The following is a 14,890-nucleotide window of genomic DNA, read 5'->3' as shown; positions in this document are numbered from 1 at the left end:
GCTTTTAACCTGAACAAAACCTCCCACCGCCTTCGGTCTACTTTCACACCTTCCCGCCGCCCGCGCGGCGGCTCTTCCCCGGGAAGCCCCCTCCGGGGTCACCGTGCGCCCTCCGGAGCACCGGGAGCGCGCGGCCCGGGTGCCCAGGGCGCGGGGCCCCGCCGACGGGGCGGGCCCGGGGGCGGCCGCTGTGACCCCGGGGCGGGCGGAGACGCCGCCTCCGCGGCCACCGATAGGTCCCAGCCCGCCTCGGCGGCCCGCGGGCCAGGGGCGGGGAGCGGCGGCGGCGCGGAGGCCGCGCGCGCGGTCGGGCGCTCCGGAGGCCGGGAGCGAGGCCGGGGCGGCTCGCGGGGCCGAGCGCGGGATGTGGGCGCCCAGCGGCCCGCCGGGGCCCGCGGGCTGGGACCGCCGCCGGGTGGGCGCCAGGCTGCGCGCGGCGCTCGCGGGGCTGCACGAGCTGCGGGGGCTGCGCGCCAGGCAGCAGGCGCGCGTGTGGGGCGCGCTGGCCGGGCCGCCCCCGCCCGGGCCCGCCGCCCCCCGCGGCCCCCGCGCCCACGAGCTGCGGCTGGAGGCGGCGCTGGCGGCGCTTCAGGAGCAGCTGGTAAGGAGCGCGCGGGGGGCGCGGGGGCGGCGGGCGGGAGGCGACCGACCGAGGGGCGCCTTCGGTGGCCTCGGAGGACGCGTCTCGGTCCCAACGCAGACGGACGCGGAGGCCCCACGGATGCGGGTCCTGAGAGCTGCCCGGCCCGCCCGCACCCTGGGGCTGCGCCCGGCTCTGCGTGTCGCCCCGCGCACACAGACTTTGAGGATGAATTCCTGTGTGTTGGAGTTTCCCTGTTGCGTTGATAAGAACGCATCAAATCGGTTTGCCCTGAGGGGGATCCTTGGGATGCCCATTCCGGGCGCCAGCGTCTCCCTGCGGTGTGGGTCGGGGGACGGCGTGCCACGCACCCCCCCAGCTGGCCCGCCCCAGGCTGAGCTCTGGGGTCGTGTCATTGTAACTAGACGTTGGGGGAAGCGTGGATCTGATGAGGCCTCTTCTGCAACTTTAAAATGTAACCTGACCTACGAAAAGAGGTGTGTCCTCTGGACGGAGAGGCGGTGGAACCAAGCCTCCTGGGCCGCAGCAGGCTCCGCCACACGCCGGGCGCTTTTGTGCCATTGAGGACACTCGGGTCACTGCCCCGATATTGATCTGCTGTGTGATTTCACTTCATGTATAGGCATCAGCTGAAGAGAGTTTTTGCAGGGTTGTGGTACTTTTTTGATGAAAAATTAGAAGGCTTCCCTGGTGGCTCAGATGGTTAAGAATCTGCCTGCAATTCAGGAGACCTGGGTTCGATCCCTTGGTCTGGAAGATCCCTTGGAGGAGGAAATGGCAACCCACTCCAGTCTTCTTGCCTGGAGAATCCCATGGGAAGAGGACCCTGGCGGGCTTCAGCCCGTGGGGTCAGCAATAGCCAGACATGACTGAGGGGGCTACAGTCCATAGAAAGATGCCTATTTGAGAGTGGAGTCTATTGCCCCACGTGGAGAGTCTTTTGACTGGGAAGTTAACTCGGCCCTGTTTAAAGTTGCTGTCTGTACAAAGCAGGCTGGATGAAGCTGCCACATTGCTGTCAGCTTAGCGCAGTCCTGTCGGGTCAGTGATTTGTGAGCTGCTTCTAGGTTAGAGAATCCGGAAGCCGAGTGTCTTGTGATGCCTCCCAGGACTCCTGCTGTCTCCGCACATTGTCTCCTGATGGTGCAGCCTCTCCTGGGATTCCCCGGCTCCTCCATGGAGGGAAGGAGCCAGTTACCAAGTGGGACTTTATAGGCTTTTCACCGCCCCCCCAACATCTAATCCAGTCAGAGCTGCAGGTGTGGCTGCCTTGTGTGTGTGTGTGTGTGTGCGCGCGTGTGTGTGTGTGCACGCATGTGTGTGTGCACCCAGATACAGCCTCCCTGGAGGAGGCACACAAAAGCCTGCAAAGGTGCCTGACCTGCGTGTGACGGGAAGGAGCTCCGGGGTGCTGCTCTGCATTGTTCTCTCGGGGGAGCTGGAGCACAGTTGATGATTAACTGAGCTTAAGTCATATACAAATCAGACTTGTGGGTTCTCAGCCTCTAATTACAAATAGCCTTTTGGGAGAGAAGATCAAACCGGTTTTTTGTTGTTTTTTTTTTTTAATGTGGGGACCAGAAGGAACACGCACGCTTTGTCTTGAAACTTTGTTCTTGGCACAGACTGTGTGATCAGAAGAGAAGGATTGAGTACGTGTGACATCAGCCCAGCGATTAACAGGCTCACATCTTTCTTACAGGGAAAGTTTTAGGAGTGATCCCAGTTCTGCAGTGAAGGCTGCAATCACAGGGCCTTCGCCTCCATCTCCGTCTCACACTTGGGTAACTGCAGCTCAGGCAGGGCCCCCTGCCATTCAGCCTGGGTTAACCTGGGCAGGGGGTGCCAATCAGGTGTGAAGACAGGAAGAACTTTTATGGGACCCGCAGCAGCTTTGTCCCCAGACGTCCCAAGTGCGAATGAGCTTGGGCACCTGGGGATTTACGCTGCCTTTAGGAGAGGTCCCCACATCAACACTTACCACAAGGAGCTTCGCCTTGTTAATTGCCGCGTCTGAAGTCACAGCAGGAAGCGCGAAGTAGGTGCTTAGTGAGTCTTCACTGGATAAATAAACGAGCTCCGTTACTGCTGATAGCACAGGGGAAGAAGGTTTCATGTTTACCGTCTCCGTGTCCTAGACTTCGAGCTCATGAAAGCCCCGTGACCTCCGACCCTGCCTCTATGGCCGGCGCTGCGGTCACCTGTCCATCTTCCAGGGATAGTCCTTCCCTGAGACTCGACTGCCCTTCCCGTCTCTGTCAGGGTCAGGTTCCCAGTGGCCCTGATGGGAAGCCTTGGACACCCTGGAGAGCCCGGAAGCTTTATGTCCCGCCAGGAGCCACCAGCGCGAGAGGGGCCCGGGGGGACAGGAGGGCAGGCTCTGGGCACCCACCAGGACCCTGCGGGGAGTTTCCCGCTGGTCACACTGCCCGGCCCGAGCGGCAGCAGCTCCTCCTCCCTGGCAGGCGCTGGCCTTCAGCAGGAGCTGAGGGTCTGACTGCCGTCGGAGCTGCAGCGTCTGCTGCTGTCCTTGGGCCGCTCTCGGGGGACACGGACTGGCACAGGGGTGTCCACGGCTGGCTGGGCCCCCTTGTGCGGCGCCGGCACCCGTGGTCCCCGAGGCTCACCTGGGCCCGCCTCCCGAGGGCCTCTCCTCCAGCCGGCTGGGGCTCTTGAGGTCCCGCCGGGCTGATGCCCAAGCTGCTTCCTGTGCGTGTGCCGGGTTTCGGGGAGAGGGCGGAGGTGTTCTAGATGCCGTCTCTGTGCCCCGAATGTGGGGATGTTTCTCCCGCTCGCCCTCCGAATCTGCTGCAGAGCTTTGAGAGGCTGGAAAGCCGGGTTGCAGATGGGAGCAAAAGGGCAAAACAAGAGGAAATCAGCTCCGCCTCTGCAGCCTGTGAAGTCAGCAGTTGGAAGATGGGGCTAAGCCAGACGTCTGGATGTAACTGCGTTCCCCGGGTAGAAGTTCTCAAGCGTTCGTGGTCACGGAACGCTGGTCCCTGGGGAGCTTGTCAAAGTGCCGGTTGCCCGGTGTGCCCTTGAGTCTCAGTTAACTGGTGTGGCAGGGACCTCGGGGGTCTACACGGAGGCCCGCAGGGGCTCCCGGCTCCCGGGAACCCCGCTGTCTCTCCTTCCAGGTTTGGGGGACTCAGACAGGACATGCTGCCCCGCCTGTGAGCCCGAAGGCCTGCGGTGCACCGGGGGCGCGGGGCATCGAGGTTCGCTGCTCTGGAGGGAGCCCGAGCGGCACTGCCCTTGCGTTCACGCCGTGATGACTTTTCTGCCACACACTTGTCTCTGCAGAAACACATGTGAGCGCAGGGAGGCTGTGTGCCTGGCTTCGCAGCAGGTCACACTCAGCTCAGGTTCCCCAGGAACCTCCGACTTAGCACAGCCTTAGAGCCCGCGGCGGGGTTAAGGAGAAGCAGAGACATAACCCCCCACGGAGGACAGTGTACGTCCGGGTGAGACGCCCTGTCGCCGTGCGGCGGGGTCCTCCAGACACAGTCATTCCCTGGAAGGTACCGGGGCCTTTCGACATTAAACAGAGCCCGCCAGCTGCAGGCCAGGCCAGGCACACGGTAGTCACAGAGCATTTATTCCAGCAGAAACAGGCCAGGGTCAGTTTTGGTAGGGGGACGGGTTGGAGAGGGAGGAAAAAGCCAGAGGGGGCCTCTTTCAGGAGGAAGGGGCTCGTGGCTGGGGAGGGAGGAGGTCTCATCGCCGCGTTCAAACCCTGAAGCGTGGTTGAGCAGGCAGCTGAGGTTTCCGCCTGCCCCAGGGCCCAGGGAGGAGAAAGTCTCGGGCAGTAAAAACTCCCTTTGTTTGAACCTAAGTGTTTCTCCTTGGCTGGAGCCCCTCTTGGAGCCCCGCCCCCAGCTCTCCGGCAGGGCCGTCCCCCGGGGAGGGTTTCCCGCTGCGAGAATGTTCAGGGGCGCAGCCAGGGGGCCCGGGGAGTCTCCGTGGTTCTGAGTGTGTAAGGCGTGAATAAACTCGGGACTGCCTTTCGCAGTGTTACGTTTACCTACTGTTCCACGAGGCTGGAGGCTGTCTTGCTGCGAAATGGGGGGGTTGTTCTGAGACCCCTGCATCGGCTCCTGAGGAAGGTGGATGTGGACCGGATGGTCCACCCACCGGCGCCGGGCTCTCGGCCCCTAACCCAGAGCAGTGTGCCGACGGCGTCGTCCCGTGAGAACCAGAAATTGCTGCCACCTGCCCCTCTGGGACTGACTTCTCGTATTTATTGAAATTGCTGAAGTAATTCCTCATTTCCTATATAATAAATAGAAATATAATTAATCACCTTTTTAAACAGGAAGACTCATAAAATTGCACTCACTAATTATTGGCCTTGAACGTCATTGCTAATCAAAACAAGAGATTTAGGCAGTAAGCCTCGACAACAGGGTGCAGTTTTATCACTAAAGGAAGGACGTCAGCGTTTGTGAAACACGAGTGCTATTTCCCGTGCATGTGTGTGTACGCATGTGGGCGTGTATTGTGAGCATCAACTGCATACATGTGTGTATATTACGTGATACTCACACGCATGTAGTTAACACACACAGTAACCCATCTCACAGCCAGGGAAGCCGAGGCCTGGAGCAGGACAGAGCTGGGAGGTGGGCCCTGAGACCAGGAGGTGCTGGGCATCGCAGGCTGCGTCTGCCCCGGCGCCGGGCATCCCTCCTGCAGGCCCCTCCCCGCTCCCCGGAGCCCTGCAGGACCGTTCTCAGCGCCTCCTGTGCGGGCCGTGTGTGTGTGTGTGTGTGTGTGTGTGTGTGTGTGTGTGTGAGAGAGAGTCGCTCATCTCATGGTCCACACGCGGGTTGGAAAAGAATTCCCAGACGTGAGGCAGCATGAGAGAGGCATGGAGCTATTAGAGCGGGAGACGCTGTTAGAACAGCGGGCCTGCTCAAGGGAGAGCCGACCTTGACCAGGGGTCCTTGGTGCACCTTTATGCCCAGGGTGCCAGGCGCGGGACGGGGCCTTGCGTGTCGTGTGCTTATGGGATGAGGCAGGTACACTGGGTGGGGAGAGGAAGGCAAATGCCTTCTCCCTGTGGGGTGGGAGGGGAGACAGATTATCCTGCTCAGGAGGACCTGAGGTTCGTTAATGGTCACGACATGGGGAGGGGAAGAATATAAGGGTCTGGTTTGTTCTCTGCCTCCATTCCAAGACCCTGCTTGTTCACTTGGTCTTTCGTCCTTGGGACACCACAGCTCCATCGTGTCCAAGTCTTTGTGGCCCCATGGACTGTAGCCCGCCAGGCTCGTCTGTCCATGGGATTCTCCAGGCAAGAATACTGGAGTGGGTTGCCACTTCCTCCTCCAGGGGATCTTCCTGACCCAGGGATCGAACCCGGGTCTCCTGCATTGCAGGCGATTCTTTACTAGCTGAGCCACCAGGGAGACACATCTGCGCCGTGCAGGCTAAGGCTCTGCAGAAGGCGGGGCCCTTCTTCTCTCCTGGGGACTCTCCTGTCCCCCGAAGAGCTGAAAGCCCGGCCCCCCGGTGCCACAGACGGGCGGCCGTGAAGGAACGTGGTGACTCAGGCCCCAGACGCAGGGTCCACGAGGCGCGCGCCCGGGACAGCGGGCTCTTGCAGAGATGGAAAGACCTTGACAATACCCTCGGTGGCTCCTGCTGGAGGCGGGGGCCTTGGGCTGGTTTAGATCCCAGTCCCACTCTCATAAGCTGCGTTACCCTGTCTCCTCATAAAGGAAGATGTCTAAGTGACCATCGCTGATTCCAGCATCTGTACCTGGGAAGACAAGCCGGCGGCGGTGGCAGCTGGGAGCCCGTGTGCGGGGTGGGACGCGGGGCTACAGGCCGGGGTTCGTGGGGGGTTGGGGAGGTTGCCGCGAGTGAGATGGCTTCACGGGGCGCCCTGGCCTCCGGGTCTGGACTCAGAATGGCCCCATGCCCTGCTCTGTCCCTTCCTAGGACCGCTTGAGACGCCAGGACGTCGGCCTGCAGACGCACCTGGACCAGCTGGACCGGCAGATCAGCGCGCTGCAGCTGGACGTGCGCAGGGGCCCCGGCGAGGCCGCAGACAGCGACAGCAGGCCCAGCTCGGGTACGGCCGTCCGGCGAGCCCACCGCTGCTCAGGCCCCGGGGTCAGCAGCCACCGCCGCGCCCGACAGCGCGCGTCACAGAAGGAGCCGAATATTTTCAATGCTTGTATTTAAGTGCGATTGGGAAGAAAGAGGGGCTTCCCAAGGGGTGCTGGTGGTAAACAACCCGCCTGCCAATGCAGGAGACACAAGAGACGCAGGTTCGATCCCTAGGCCGGGAAGATCCCCTGGAGAAGGGCATGGCAATCCCCTCCAATATTCTCTCCTGGAGAATCCCATGGACAGAGGAGCCTGATGGGCTACAGTCCCTGGGGTCGCAGAGTCAGACACAACTTAGTCTGACTTTCCCTTAGCACAACTTTCCCTTAGCACGCACGGGAAAAAAGAAGACAGAGTGCTGTATGCACTGTTTAGTTGGGAAAATACTGCTCTGGGGGGGAAGAAACCGCATGAGTTTCTCTCCTCTCCCTAGGCTGAGGCATATTCTGGGCTTTGGCATATTCTGGGCTGTGTTCGGGTGGAGCGGACGTGGAGGCTGTAAATAACAGCTTTTGTGTGACAATAGGAGTTTTGAGTCCATAGGTTCATTCAGCCTGAAAGCAGTACTGCGTCCTCCCCGTTGCCTGGGTGCCCTGCGTCAAGGTCGTTCAAGGTCACACATTGATGGTTAGCATCGTTCTGGCCGACACGGCCCTGGGCACCTGGGCTTCCTCTCCAGGTTCCGGGCTCAGACGGCGGCTCAGACAGCAAACCCGGGAGACCGGCGTCTCCCCGGGTACAGTGCTCTCTGGCGCGTCTGTTTTTCTGTTTGAAAGATCCTTCCGCGGTCTGGGTTGTCACGCATGTAGCAGGGCCGGGCGGGGGCCTCCCCGAACGCTGCCCCTTTTCTGGTTGCTGCCTCAGGTGGAGCTTGAGAGGCTCAAGGAGGGAGGGGAGAGGAGGGTGAGGGTTCCACTCCCGGGGCCGGACGCCAGTGGCCACGTGGGGGACTGAGCCGCTTGCCCCGGAGAGGGGTGAGCAGCTGGGGGGCGGGGCTTGGGCGGGGGTGAGGGCCCGCTGACCCCGGGGGCACAGGAGGCAGCAGGGGTCCTCGGCATCCCCGCCCCAGGCACTCCCCCTCCCAGCCCCACAGCCCCCTCGCACCGGCTCCCTGGGCCGCTGAGCGCCTCTCTCCCCCGCCAGGCTTCTACGAGCTGAGCGACGGCGGCTCCTGCTCCCTGTCGACATCCTGCACGTCCGTGTGCAGCGACCACGTGTCCTGCTCCCTGGGAACCTTGCTACCCGCCGCCCCCAAGGCCAGGCCTGGCTCTGGGGACTGCCGGCCCCGCTCGGCCGACGAGACCGCCGTGTGCGGGGTCCCCCTGCCTGCGTGGGGTCCCCCGGCCGGCGAGGAGGGGCCAGGCCAACTACTGCAGGAGGAGCCCCGGCCGCGGCCGGTGTCCACAGGTGAGGACAGCCAGGCGGTGGGGGACCCCCGGGCCCTCGAGCTCCCCCCGGGGAGGTGGGGGCAGCCCCGAGCTGCCGAGCACAGAACAGGGAGCCCTGGGCATGTGGGGGAGGTTCCACCCCAACAGGGGCTGCTCCAGGGTTTCCGTGGGCTTTTCGGCTTTTGAATGGATGGACGGAGGAATCAAAGGCCCGCTTCTGTCCGTCGCAGCAGGGCTGTGGCAACAGAAAGCATGTCTTCTTATTTAAAACGAGCGTCCTTCCGCACCCTTCCGTGGCCCGTCCGGGACCAGGGTGGGGCAGCGCTGGACACGGACGTGGAGAGAGTTCAGCTCACCCGCGGCGCCCCCCCAGCCTGTCCCTCAGACGGTCCCCACATGCCCCGTCCCTCGGACGGTCCCGAAAGGAGGAGAGGCCCCTCACTCCTGGTGCTGGACCTGAGCCAGCAGGATGCTGGGCGCGTCTGCAGACGTCTCAGGGCTGGTCTGTCCCGTGACCTTGTCCCAGGCACCCGCGTGGTTCCCGACCCCCCTTCTCGCTGCGTGCTCTGCACCTTTGCCGCACGAGGGCGGGAACTGAGCGTCAGGGTCTCAGCCTCGGCCCCCGCCCCCGGCTGTGGCTGGAGCGGCCCGGGTGGCGGGCGTGCGGAGGCTGCCCGCGTCTCCAGGCGCCGCGTGTGCGGGACCAGAATCGTCCTGCCGCAGCCGGGTCGGGGCGCGTCCTGCCCCAGGGCGGCGCATGCGCAGAGGCGGGGTGGTCCTGCTGAGGCCGGCGGGCGGCGCTTCCTACCCAGGGCGGCGCGTGCGGCTTCCTTCGTTGATGCCTCCCCCTTTTTCTCCTTCCCAGGTGACCTTGAAAGGATCCTGCCGGCCGACGTAGGGCTGCAGAAAGCCGGGGCACACCCCGCGGCCACTCCCTTCCTCTGCCACGGTGTGGACCCCAAGTACCAGTGCGACCTGGTGTCCCGGGGCGGCCGGGAGGTGTACCCCTACCCCAGCCCGCTGCACGCCGTGGCCCTGCAGAGCCCGCTGTTCGCTCTGACCAGGGAGACGCCGCAGACTGAGGGCCGTGTGCCCCCCCGCCCGCCCCCCGCCAGCCCCGCAGGCCCCAGCTCCGTCCGCTCCGGGCTGGCCTTCGAGGCTGGCCCCGCTGCAGCCTACATTGAGCGGCTGCTGCGACTGCGGGCCCGAGGGAGTGCGCGGGGGCCCCCTAGAGGGGAGGCGTCCCCAGCCCCGCCGCAGCTCGGTGCCCGGAAGGTGGACGATGAAGGTGGCCTGGAGAAGCCGGCCTGCACCCCCGGGAGGGCAGTGGTGAGCGGGGCCGCCTGCGGGGACAGCCTCGCCCGGCCGCCACCTGCGCCCTCTGTGGGCACCCCACGCCCCAGCAGCCATCCCGAGGGGGGACCCGGCCCCTCGTGTGGGCACATGCGCGGGGAGACCCGTCCAGACGCCCCCCAGCTGGCCTGTGGCCGGGCCCCCGCTCCCCGCTGCCCCGCTCAGCCGACGGCGCTTGCTGGCTGGACGGGCGGAGGCAGGTGGCCGAGCGGGCGAGTGGACGGACGCTGCGCCCACCCCCACCTGGTTGCCAGCGGAGCTTCCCCCACAGGACCCCCCAAGACCAGGCCTGTGACGATCAGGAGGGGGCCCAGCGACAAGACGCAGGGGCCTGGGAGGCCGCAGCTGCAGTGGGGCGCCCTCGGGGTCCCCCGGCCGCCCCCAGAGTCAGGGGGTGCTCCCTGGAGGCCCACGCTGGCCGCAGAGGCGCCCGGCCGGTCCTGCTCCGAGTCCAGCCTCTACCCCGTGTCCTTCTTCGTGCCCCTGCTGGTGGCGCGGCGGGAGGGTCACCGGGCGTCGGCTCAGGCCTTGTTCCCCTGGGAAGCCGCGCAGCTAGGGGCGTCCGGGGGCGCGGCGCGGAAGAGGCAGCGCCGGTGGCAGTCCTCAGTGGAGATCTCGGCCCGGGCGCGCCCAGAACCCGGCCTGGGGCCCCGCAGGCCCGCAGCCCGGAGAGGGGGCCTCCCGAGGCCCGTGTTTGTCAGGCCCAGGCCCCCGCCGCCCCCGCAGGACGCCCGCGCCCGCAGCGCGTCGGAGGGTTCCGACGGCTCCGCCGAGTGCGCCTCGCTGCTCCTCTCCACCGCGGCCGGAAGCAGCGGGGATGAGGCCAGCGACCACACCGCCAGCCGCTTCGGGGACGCCGAGTCCAGCGGCAGCGAGTCGGGGGGCGGCGGGCGGCCGGGCCAGCGGGCCCGCGCCAGCTCCAGGCCGGCCCTGCCCCCGGTGCCCAGGCTGTGCCGCGTCAAGGCCTCCAAGGCCCTCAAGAGGAAGATCCGCAGGTTCCAGCCGGCCGCCCTGAAGGTCATGACCATGGTGTGAGGGGCGGCCGCCGGCAGAGGGGCCTCTCGGCTTCGGACCCGCCAGCCTCGCTCACTCGCGGCTGGCGTGCGGGCTGCCATCTGACAGCTCTGCTCGGTCCCCGAAGCCGCCCTTTGACAGGGGTCCCCTCAGAGGAGCTGCCGGGGTGTCCCTGGGTGTGTCACCCCGGGTGAGGCTGTGACTCTGGGTGCGTCGCCCACGGGGCGCAGTGGAGACAACCTCCGGGACCCCGGGATTGCAGACCTGACGGCCGGCCTCCCAGGCCCTGTGCCCTGAGCCCGGGATGGGTGCCCTCGGGCTGGTGCACGTTGTGGGGCGGGCGGTATCCCCGATGGCTGCAGCACTGCTCTAGAAACTGGGTTGGAATATGAGTCCTTGTCAAACGCTCCAGGTGAATAAACACCTCAAATGCCGTTGTCTTTGCAAGTCAGCCTGCCCCTGTAGCCTCCCTGCCCCGGGGATGTAGCTGGTGGTCAGCAAACCCTCGTCCTTCCCACCGTGAGGACGCCCTCTCACCCCGGGGGGAGAACGCGCTTCATGTGAGTCCACGCCACACTCTTTCCAACACTCATGTGTTGAGCATAAATGTGCTTTTGAAAAGAAACCCTTGTGTGTGGTGTTTATTTTTCAAAGGAAATGTCCCTCAGCTTTTCCAGGGGAAAAGGGGGTCTGGGCTCCTTCAGCCCCTCCTGGGGAAAGGGTCTTCCTAAGCTTTTTCTGAAACTGTATTGATACTTGAAGGAAGAAGCCAAACCTACTAGTGATGGGTTTTTCGGTAAAAGGTTGTACACAGGACAGGCGCTTCCCTGGTAGCTCAGCTGGGAAAGAATCCACCTGCAATGCAGGAGACCCGGGTTCAATCCCTGGGTCAGGAAGGTCCCCTGGAGAAGGGACAGGCTACCTACGCCAGTATTCATGGGCTTACTCAGTGGCTCAGATGGTAAAGAATCCGCCCGCAATGCAGGAGACCCGGGTTCAATCCCTGGGTCAGGAAGGTCCCCTGGAGAAGGGACAGGCTACCTACTCCAGTATTCATGGGCTTACTCAGTGGCTCAGATGGTAAAGAATCCGCCTGCAATGCGAGAGACCCGGGTTCGATCCCTGGGTTGGGAAGATCCCCCCTGGAGGAGGGCATACTCTTGCCTGGAGAATCCCATGGACAGAGGAGCCTGGCGGGCTACAATCCATGGGGTCACAAAGGGTCAGACATGACCTAGTGACCACAGCACAGCTCACAGGGCATTCTCTTTAATGGTCTAATTCTCACCCATGTGGCCTGAGAGGGTGGGGGGCCCAGGTTCTCTGGGGCCTCTGAGAAGGTGAGGGGCCTGTGAGAGGATCCAGGGGCTGAGAGGCCAGCCCTGCCCCGGTCCTCACAGCCTGCGCCCCTCGCTGGCCACCCTGGAGAAACGGCCATGAAGCTCCCTTCACGGGGTGTGTCCTGCTGTTTGACGTCCTCTCTTGCATCAGGCAGAGCTTCTCCCAGTTCAGGGGTTGCAGGGCCGCGTTTGCAAAGTGCAGACTTCCTTTGTTGTCATCAGGGACTCTGTCCTTGCTTCACAGAGAGCCCTCGGGCTCTGTCTCTGGCTAAGGTCTTGCAAGGTCAGTGCAAAAGGGGTGCAGTGGGTGTCCTGACAGTGTTTCTCTTTCTCGGAAGCCAGGCTGTGTTTCCTCATGATTCAGCCTCTGAAGTGAGCCAGACAGGAATGCGTCCCCACCCAGATGATGCTGGGCCTGTCTGTGCAACCAGCGATCCAACCATGCCAATAACCCAGCAAAGTAACCACGCCGACCAACCAACCGGCGATCTAACCATGCAGATAACCAAGCAAAATAACCATGCCAACCAGCAGTCAACCGTGCCAATTAACCAGCAAAGTAGCCGTGCTGACCAACCAACCGGAGATCTAACCTGCCAACGGCCTGTCCCCCTGGACAGCCCAGGAGGCACGGCCACAGAGGAGGCTACGGCCGGGTAAAGAGCAGATGGAGGGCCAGACAGACAGCCGATCAGACAGACAGACAGACAGACAGCGAGGGTTTCTGACCCCCAGGAACATCACGGGCACCACCAGGCAGGCTGCGCAAGCACCATGGGGAGGGCTCTTTGGGAAAATCCCTAAAAGCACAGAATTAAAGTTGAGAACATCAGTGACAAGAAGGCAGAGACCGTCCCCAACCCAGAGGTGCTATAAATTCAGAGAAGAAAGATACTCAATGAAGGCAGAAGGTTGAGGGCAGAATGTGCAGAAACGAAGATTAACTGAGACATTCCATTGATTTGCCTGAATAATTTATGTTTATAGCATATTTTTCCTCTGAACAGATATGGTCGTAGCTGCTCGGGACAAGGGGAAGACAAAGCAGGCAGCTGCTCTGGGCAGAAGGTGGCCTGTGACGGGGAGGGCGGAGGATTACTCGACGATGGGGTATCCTTCCAGTGCATTTGAAGGTGGGTGAGCTACTTCCCCATCCCTGAAGTCAAAAAAAAAAAAAAAAGAGAGTTGATTCTCTGACTTTTGAGATCATTAGGAAGCATTTGTCATTTCCAGCATGACTGAAATACAAGTATTATAGCAAGAAAGTGAATATATAAAGGATAAACTAGTTCTTTCTAAGTATCAAAGTCAAACGAAGATAGAAATTAGATAAGAATAGCTAAGTCATAAAAATTAGAAAAGCAGTGTAACTGTATCAGAGAAGATACCCTAGCCATTTTATCAAATCGCCTTGTTTGATTTAAGGAAACAAGGTTTTTCTCCTGTTACCGCCTGGATGTGCTTGTCCCCGGTTTCCTGTGCTGAAGCCCTGATTCCCGTGGGACGGCGTTAGAGGGGTCCTGGGTAAGGACCCCCAGACGGGGTCCGCGGGAGGATTGGGAAGAGCTCATGTGGACAGTGCCCCTACAGATCCAGAATAAACCAAGCCCACGAGCACCGCCATCTCAGAATTCCTGGAGCTTAAACCCCAAGAGGGGGTGGCTCGACACCCACAGCCCGTCAGCACGCGCAGAGGGAAGGTGGGAAGAGCTGAGAACGCAGGCACAGAGGGCTGCAGGGAGGGAGACTCACAGCCTGCACCCTTCTCCTACAACCAGGGGGCAGCTGGGCGACTGCCCAGCCTGTCCTCACCGCTCCCGCACTCAGGCACCTTCACGGAGCCCTGCTGTTTGCAGGGACTGTACCAGCTGCTGGAGGGGCGTTGCACAGAAAATCAGGGCGCCGGTTTGGGGAAGTTTTGTCCACGTGGAGGAAATATGCAGCCAGCAAGGAAGGCCTGCAGCCGCCGCTGTTCAGCCCCTCAGCCATGTCTGACTCTGCGACCCCAGGGGCTGCGGCACGCCAGCTTCCCTGTCCTGCACTCTCTCCCAGAGTTTGTTCAAACTCATGTCCATCGAGTCGGTGAGGCCATCCAACCATCTCATCCTCTGTCACCCCCCTCTCCTGCCCTCAGTCTTTGCCAGCATCAGGGTCTTTTCCAATGAGTCAATTCTTCGCATCAGGTGGCCAAAGGATTGGAGCTCCAGCTTCATTTCAGCATCAGTCCTTCCAATGAATATTCAGGGTTGATTTCCTTTAGGATGGACTGGTTGGCTCTCCTTGCAGCCCAAGGGAGTCTCAAGAGTCTTCTTAAGGACGACCTAGCAGCCCCTGAAGTGGTCAGTGGCAGGCACCGGGGCCCAAAGGAGCAGTGTTTGGACTGCACGTGGATGGCACAGTTAGAGGTTTAGCTGGGAGGACTGGGAACTGCGCTGGGCTGAGGGGTGAGGAGGGAAGCGGGGAGACAGGGGTGGTGGGGAGGCAGCCCAGGCCGAGCAGGCGCGCGGAGCTGCGGTGGGAGGGAGGCTGAGTGGGTCCATCGAGGAGCTCCCAGAGAGCCCAGATCTCGTCCTGGACGTGGGAGTCCTCGAGGCGTGGGAGTGAGAGCAGACCACCCCCGGGGGGGCTGTCCCCGCAGGGCTGCTGAAGCCAGGGGTGAGCGTCTCCAGGAACCAGCGTCTCCAGCGTCCGGCAGAGGCCGGGCAGACGGGGTGGGGGAGCTTCCCACGGGAGGAGGGCAGCAGTGCTGGAGGCCGAGGGGGTACTGAGGGGTCAGCAGAAGCGGGGGGCCCCGTGAGCCTGGGGGGACGCACTCGGGGTCCTCTGGTTGGCCCTGCGCTGGGAGCAGGATGGGAAGTGGGCAGCTGTCAGCCGCAGGCCAGTCCTGCCGGGTTGGGGCAGCCCATCACAGCCGCCTCCGGCAGCCCCGTCATGAACAGTCACCGCAGACCACGATCCGACGTCCTGCAGGCCTGCCTCGGGCTTCTTCCTGGGATGTTTGCTGCAGATGATGGGGGGGGGGGAGGTCTTCCTGGCAGGTGGGCGCTGGCTGAGCCTCCAGCCCCGTGTTCACAGGA

The 14,890-nt window shown here is 62.7% G+C and overlaps 1 protein-coding gene and 1 long non-coding RNA gene across 3 annotated transcripts; one reads left to right on the top strand and one right to left on the bottom strand.

Moving 5' to 3' along the window:
• Nucleotides 1-281: 281 nt before the first annotated feature.
• Nucleotides 282-11,098, top strand: DACT2 (dishevelled binding antagonist of beta catenin 2). 2 transcript variants are annotated; one of them, XM_043888496.1, is made up of 4 exons: nucleotides 282-601; nucleotides 6,548-6,680; nucleotides 7,862-8,125; nucleotides 8,972-11,098. In XM_043888496.1, the coding sequence occupies exons 1-4, from the start codon at nucleotides 365-367 to the stop codon at nucleotides 10,492-10,494; spliced, it is 2,157 nt and encodes a 718-aa protein (XP_043744431.1). In that variant the 5' UTR covers nucleotides 282-364; the 3' UTR covers nucleotides 10,495-11,098. The 2 variants fall into 2 exon arrangements, with proteins under 2 accessions (XP_043744431.1, XP_043744432.1); XM_043888497.1 differs by lacking the exons at nucleotides 282-601; nucleotides 6,548-6,680 and adding an exon at nucleotides 6,878-7,454.
• On the bottom strand, nucleotides 2,293-3,359 carry LOC122684403. The gene is made up of 3 exons (XR_006338025.1): nucleotides 3,229-3,359; nucleotides 2,583-2,686; nucleotides 2,293-2,432 (listed from the first exon to the last, which is right to left on the bottom strand). It is a non-coding gene; the product is annotated as an uncharacterized LOC122684403 (long non-coding RNA).
• Nucleotides 11,099-14,890: the final 3,792 nt, after the last annotated feature.

The sequence above is a fragment of the Cervus elaphus genome, chromosome 26 (genome assembly GCF_910594005.1).
Source record: "Cervus elaphus chromosome 26, mCerEla1.1, whole genome shotgun sequence".
NCBI lineage: Eukaryota > Metazoa > Chordata > Mammalia > Artiodactyla > Cervidae > Cervus > Cervus elaphus.
This window is presented reverse-complemented; position numbering and strand designations above follow the sequence as displayed.

Excerpts from the sequence above, each read along its gene's own strand:
- DACT2 (XM_043888496.1), top strand. The coding sequence starts at position 365 with ATGTGGGCGCCCAGCGGCCCGCCGGGGCCCGCGGGCTGGGACCGCCGC. Across the intron at positions 6,681-7,861 it reads CGACAGCAGGCCCAGCTCGG|GCTTCTACGAGCTGAGCGAC; the intron begins GTACGGCCGTCC and ends CTCCCCCGCCAG. Across the intron at positions 8,126-8,971 it reads GCCGCGGCCGGTGTCCACAG|GTGACCTTGAAAGGATCCTG; the intron begins GTGAGGACAGCC and ends TCTCCTTCCCAG.